Below are 6,714 nucleotides of genomic sequence, written 5' to 3'. Positions count from 1 at the left end.
CATGGTGTATCATTCTGGATAGTAATTGCAGTAGTTTCTACAACCTCCATTATTTGCTATAGTTAACTTTCGTGTTCTGGAGCACAGATATATCCAGGTTTATTATTGGCAACCATCATCTTACTGTTGGAGCAGCTACACAAACATGTTCTTGTACCTTTGCAAATAAAGGTAGTAGGGATCCAAGTCCTTAACTGAACAGAAATGTCATGCAGAAGGAGCTTGATCTAATGCCTACTGAAATCAATGTCTTCATTGACTTAGTTAGTCAATAAATCATGTTCCAGGATCTAGATGACAGTACAAAAAATTGTGATAGCCAGATCTTTAAAAAAATCAGTTTATTAATGTTTAGACGTCAATAAAGCTATGTGCAAATTGAACAATAGAAGTCAAACATTTTAAATACTATTTTTAAAGAAAAAAATCAATTTAATTGCACTGGAAATCAGACTACAAAGGCAATATTTTTACAGAAAATCACTTCTAGATTTTGCCAATAACTCTACCTTAATCCATTGTTTGGCTACCCTGATGCACATTTTTGTTCTAATAATGGTCTAGGAGTTTTGAAGACTTCTGCATCTTGTTAATTATATATATTGTACACGTTCAACCCATTAACACAGGTTAGAAAAATACAGTAATAGAAATGATACCATAGAACAAATACATTCCATTTAAATGAAAGTATTTCTTACGTGAATTGATAAAATACAGAATCTTTGCTCACATTATGAACATTCAAAAACACAGAACATAAAATAAGTGTAAAAATGTCTTTTGTTTTGTTATGGAAGTGCATTTTTAGGGATATCACCAGCCCTTTCACATTGACTCACAAAGATCCTTTTTATTTCCTCTGAATTTCATGGTATTCTGTACAGATTTTCTAATTAATCTTTAATATGGAAACAATGTGGGCCAAATCCTGAAGGTGTTTTCCAGTTTTTACTTGGTCCTTACTTAGGCAAAACTCCCACTAATGTCAATAGTACTTGATAGCTATTATATTTCCCTTGTCAGATATCACATTAAAGAGAAAATGAACTGTAGATTTATCCTGTAATTATTACCACCATGTAATTGCTTTCACACTAAATGCGACCAATCAGTATACCTATGAGGCTGAATGCTATTCTGAGCTTCTCTCAAGCAATCCTGTTGACTTATTTGGGGCTATATGAGTGTCCTTGAATGCAGAGCCAGGCTCATGATCTTAAAAGCAATATAGATTTTCAGCACAACTTCCCAGAGCTGATCATGCTAAAGAACAGCTTTGAACTCTAGGGATGAAATCTTATTGCATCTAAAAACTCAAGAAAACGACACCAACCTCTGGTGGTTTCTTATCTAGATTACACTGGCATAATTTTTTCCTACTATGTGCCAAATGGCAAACCCTTGTGACCCAGGATAGTAGAGCCATACCTAAACTTGGTACAGAAAGATCTTTTGTGTCAGGGGTATTTCTGCAAGTTAAAAAATAATACACTTCACATTCTTCACACACACACACACACACTTTCCCACCCTCATCCTCCCTTTCATGCATACATCCACACAGTGCAACACCATTTCACCAAGGCATCAGTCTTTCCAAATTTTGAATACTCCCAGCAATCCTGAGTCTGCCTCAGTGCAAAGTCAAATCATGCTCTGCTCCAGACGGAAATGGTTTCAAAACAGAACAGTCTGTCCCATTTCCTGAACTCCACCCTTGCAAGCACTCTGCTTGCCTCTTCAGAACTAATGCTACCTTGCTGACTCAGGCCATCTCTCTGGAATCGCTACAGTGAGCAGGCGGCTCCTTGTCTGTGAGGTTTCAAAGGGGCAGCTTTGAAACGTGCCCCTGATGGATACTTCTAAGAAGATGAGGTGACATTGCCCGATGACATGATTGTCTCTGGGCAGTCACCCTCGTCCTTCTGTGGGTGGGAGGAGTTGTCAGATTTGCTTCGGCTAAACTCCATCCCTCCAATAATTGGCCTTTTGAATTTGGCCCCCGAATCTGCAGAGTGGCATTTGCAGCAGCACAAGATCTTGATGAAAGCCCTCCGCATCTCTTTGTTAGTTAAAGTATAGATGATAGGGTTTGTGGCTGAATTGAGCACAGCCAGTACCAAGAAATACTCTGCTTTGAAGAGGATCGAACAGGCCTTCACTTTGCACCCCACATCCAGTAAGAGTAGGATGAACAAGGGACTCCAGCAGGCAATAAATGCACTCAGGACAATGATCACTGTCTTGAGCAAGGCTAGAGATTTTTCAGAGCTCCTTGTGGCTTTGGAAATGTTTTTATGAAACGTCAGCCTGCGGCTCCTAGTCCTGACCATGGAATAGATCCTGCAGTAGAGGACGACAATGGACAATAGAATACCAGTAAAAACCGTGGTGCAAAAGAGAATATAGTGCTTATGGTACAGGGGCAGCACAGTGGAGCAACTCTGCAGGTGGGAAAGGCAGTTCCAGCCCATAATAGGGAGCCCCCCTAGTATCATGGATATCAGCCAGCAGGCACTGATCAGCAGGAAGGAACGGAAACTGTTGCTCCCGTTGTGAAGTTTCATCTTCAGCATGGTGATATATCTCTCAATGGCAATGGCCAGCAGGCTGAACACAGAGGCTGACAGAGCCACAAACATACTGCCTTCCCTGACAAACCACTGGGCAGGAGTGAGACTATAGGTTTTATGTCCAGATAACAAAAGGTTGGCAGTGTAAGCCACCCCTGCCAGCAAGTCTGAGAGAGCCAAATTCCCAATGAAATAGTACATGGGTCGGTGAAACTTCTTGGTTTTCCAGATGGTCAGCAGGACAAAAATGTTCTCTAAGATGATAAAGCAGCAAATGATGATAAAAACCACGGAGGTCACTTTTATTCCACTGTCCACTTTCTCATTTAGCTTCCCGGTGTAGTTGTAATGTTTCTTAATAATTTCAGAGTTGACATAATCGCTGACTGAGTCATTGAAGGCTTTCTTCTGGCGGCTGCTGGTGGAGCCCATGGTTCCAGGCTGAGTGGCACTCCTCCAGCCTCCCACCAGAGGGTGAAGTCAAGTAGAAACCTCACCAGCCACCCTCGTGGCAGTATCTTCGAGGCGGAGGCGCCAGTGTCTGGTACTTCCTCGGCAGCCTCAAACACCACAGCCCTTAAAATAGGGGCATAAATAAAGCAAAGAGTCAGAGGAAGGGGTGTTAACAAGGTGGCCAACTGAAAACAATATAAAATAATCTGTTCACATCACTGCATGTGAAGTTTAGATATCAGATCACATATGAAAAAGGTCCACCCATCTTCGTCCCCACCACACAAAAAATGGTTCAGCAAATCAAACAGATAAAGCTCATCCGATAAACTTTTTTTCTTACTGCAGCTTTGCACAAATAAGAAGGAGGCAATTGAGCTTGCAGTGCATGCATCTCTCGAGGTGCAAGGGATCACTAGGTAAGCCAGGGGAAAACACAACATCCATCTGTCCCTTTCAATTGCTCAAATGTTTGATATGGGGAAACACATTGTAGCAGTTTGGCATTAGAAAGAGAAGAGGATTGATTTGATTTAAAGGCAACTGAAAATGCACAAAATAAACCTGGCATGAAAGTCACTTGACTCAAATCCCCTCGCTGTTTTTCCACTATTAACATTCTAAATGTGTTGTGAGGGAGGGGCAGTTCTGCAATTTATTGATGCCCTCTTAAGGCGAGGTGAAGAGGTTGGTGCTCACTGATGTGTGTGTAAACAGACACACTGCAAAGCTGCTGCTCCTAATCACTTCTATTTGGCCAAATCCTCCTTTGCAAGAGTATGTCAGTGTAAAATGTAGGAAAGCAAATAAAATCAGCTGGAAAACTCATTGTGTGAGTCAGTCTGGGACAAGAGAAGGAGCAGCTGTCCATTTGGAACGTAATTACTGCACATACAAATGTACGTGTGTAAACCAGAGGTGAAAATAAGCGGGTGTGCCCTGGTGGGCAGCTGGGACAGGAGCTGGCTCAGCTGGGGTAAAAGCCAGGCTGGAGCTATTTAAAGAGCTGGCAGGGACCTGGGTTGCAATAGGACAGTACCTGTAAGAAATGTTAAATGACTTTCACCCGCTGAGGAAGCACAAAAATCTGACTGTGGTGGTACAAATCGATGTGCCACTTCAGGATGGGAGTCAAATAAAAGTAAAGGGGCTGTGTTAAAATGCCAGGAGAGCTGAAAATCACACAAAGGCTGGTGGCTGTGGAGACGCACAAAGCGCAGTCCCGGGTGCCTGGCAGTGCGTCTGAGGCAGTGGGTCTCAGCCCGGCAAACTCATGACCTAGCCAGGAAAATGGTTAGTCTTTGCTCGGTTCTGAGGTGCCCGGCGGGCGCTGCTGTGACGGCCAAGCGCGAGCTCGGGCGCGATGGGACCATCGCTTCTGTCGCTCTCAGCCCTCTTACAGCCATGTGGGTAGGTTTGGGGTGACAGGGTCTCTGCCGGCCCCTGGCCGGACCCAGCCGCTGAGGACACCGGCCACCCGCCCCCACTCATCAGGAGAAGGGAGAATCCCGAACAGAGACGGTGCCAGAGGGGGCTTCGCCCCCCGGCTCTCGCGCACTCGCATAGTAAACAGGAGTCCCGGGAACTGCGGCAGCGGAAAGCGCCGGGGGCTGCGCTGGGGAAGCAGCGTTCGCCCCTCCGGTCGCGACCCCCCAGCGGCGTTCCTGGGGCCCCGTCCCGAGGCTGGGCGCGCTCGGGGCTTACCTCGCCCGGCCGGGAGCGCTCGGTCGCTGTAGCCGCTGCTCTGCCCATCTCTGCGAGCTGCACTTGCATAACAACGCGGAGCTGGCTCGGCGCGTTTCCTCCGCCAGGGCTCCCCACCCCTGTGGGTTTCCTATTTTTCTGAAGAGAAGCGCGACGCAGCCGCTTAACCCTTCCCCGCCCAGCAGCCGACGGGGAGAGCCGCTCGCTCGGGGGCTGCGGGCCCCGGGGTTTGCCAGCGGCGGGGCGGGCTGCGCAGGGGTAACGCCCACCTGCGGCTCAGAGCCGAGGCGCACGTGGAGCTCCCGGCTGGCGGGAGCCGCTGTCTCGCCCTTCCGCCCGCGGGCGAGCGTGGGGAGAGCCGAGATCGGCCCCTGAGGAGGCGGGGCAGAGCCGCACTAAGTGCCTGTGTGCTGAGGGGCTTCGCTCGGGTGCCTGGAAAGCCGCCGCGCCGAGCGGCAGCAGGGCGAAGGCCGCGTTGCAGTCCTGTCCGCTCAGCTCGGCTGACTGCCCGCCCATGTGCCTGCTTTGCTACCCAGCGGGGCCAGGCAGGGCAAGCGTGCGGGGCGTGCAGCCCTGGGCTCCTGCGGCCAAGGGAAATCCCTTCAGCCCGCGCAGGGCTTCGTCCTTTCCCCTGCTGCCCACGGACAAGCACAGCAGGGGCCAGGAGCTCCCCAGCCCCTGCTCCATTCTTCGGCCACCAACACTAGGGTAACAGCCTGGGCTCCCCTCTTCCACCGGCAACTCCCAGTGCTAATGAAAGCCGGTGGCCTAGCCTTGGGCACGGTGGTCCAAGCGCACTCCTTGGCCATGTGTGATGAGCAGACAGTGACCCCAGAGGCTACGGATTCTGGAGTTTTATCCCTCCACGATTCTAATTCAGACCTGATTTCCCCTGCCTCCCCCATTCCAAACATCTACCTTTCCTGTGCCAGCAAACAAGAGAGGCCCTCAGGGTCCAAACTAGGATATTTCACAGATGAGAAGATAAGTCCAGCATCTCTTCTGTTCTCTTCCCTGAAGAGATTCTGGGGAGGGGGAGTTAAGTGGTAAAGAAATCAGGATGACTGTGATGGAGACCATGCCAAAATAGTGTCACAATGTGCCCCATGTATGTCAGGCATCTGCTTCTGTTTCAGATGTGGATTCTGAAAATAACACTAGTGAAATGAGTTCAATAAAAGTTTGCTGTTTTCAGCTCTAAAAGTGGAACATTTCTTACTGTTTTCTGCCACACTATTATACTTGACCCCTTTTGCGGTAATGTTCTTTTCTAAAGTGGGCAGTGTGGGCTAGTGGAAAGACCATGCTGTGGGGAGCTAAGAGTACTTCAGATCTGAAGCTGATTGCCTGTGCAGCCAGGAGTAAACCTAAATTCACTGTATCAGATTTTCCATCCGTATCTAGAAAAAAGAAAGCTTTTAAAGCTTACCTTCCACTGTATGTGTTGAGTGGTGGGGAGATAGTGCATCCTGAGGACTAATTAATAAAGTATCTGAAGATGTGAAGCACACTGATTTTGCAAAAATGCTAAATATTTTAAATTATTATTAGAACAAAAAAGGCAGTGATTGGTGTTGAAAGAGAGTTGGTGGATAGTGCATGGGGAGAAGCGTCAATGTGTATGTGAGAGGAGAGAGTTACACAGGGTTTATACACTTTCCTATTAAACATCTAAAAGTGATGCCATTATTCTAAATATTTGGAATATTGACTCTCACTTGGATTGTCACTGTGGCTAACCATGCAGAAACACCTCCTTCACCCCCCCTCACTTGCACTGTTGTCTTTATTCCCACTCCAGATCTAAGTCTAAACAAGCATTACAATACACAGCAAGGTTTTAATAAATTACATATTTTATTTCATAATTGTACATGCTATTCAATTGGCAATAGCACTGCCCCATGAACAAGTGTATCTTATTTTATTTATGCTGATAGTCATGTTTCAATTCCTCCACACCTCTCTCTGAATGACTCAG

At 47.1% G+C, this 6,714-nt stretch overlaps 1 protein-coding gene across 1 annotated transcript; it reads right to left on the bottom strand.

Moving 5' to 3' along the window:
* Positions 1 to 223: 223 nt before the first annotated feature.
* S1PR1 (sphingosine-1-phosphate receptor 1) lies at positions 224 to 4,881 on the bottom strand. Its single transcript, XM_075002426.1, has 2 exons — positions 4,734 to 4,881; positions 224 to 3,152 (listed from the first exon to the last, which is right to left on the bottom strand). Exon 2 carries the CDS (start codon positions 3,006 to 3,008, stop codon positions 1,866 to 1,868), a length of 1,143 nt encoding a protein of 380 aa, XP_074858527.1. The 5' UTR covers positions 3,009 to 3,152; positions 4,734 to 4,881; the 3' UTR covers positions 224 to 1,865.
* Between the last annotated feature and the right edge of the window lie 1,833 nt (positions 4,882 to 6,714).

Source organism: Carettochelys insculpta, chromosome 9 (assembly GCF_033958435.1).
Source record: "Carettochelys insculpta isolate YL-2023 chromosome 9, ASM3395843v1, whole genome shotgun sequence".
NCBI classification, from domain to species: domain Eukaryota; kingdom Metazoa; phylum Chordata; order Testudines; family Carettochelyidae; genus Carettochelys; species Carettochelys insculpta.
The sequence above is the reverse complement of the archived record's forward strand: the minus strand, read 5'-3'. Positions and strand labels throughout refer to the sequence as shown.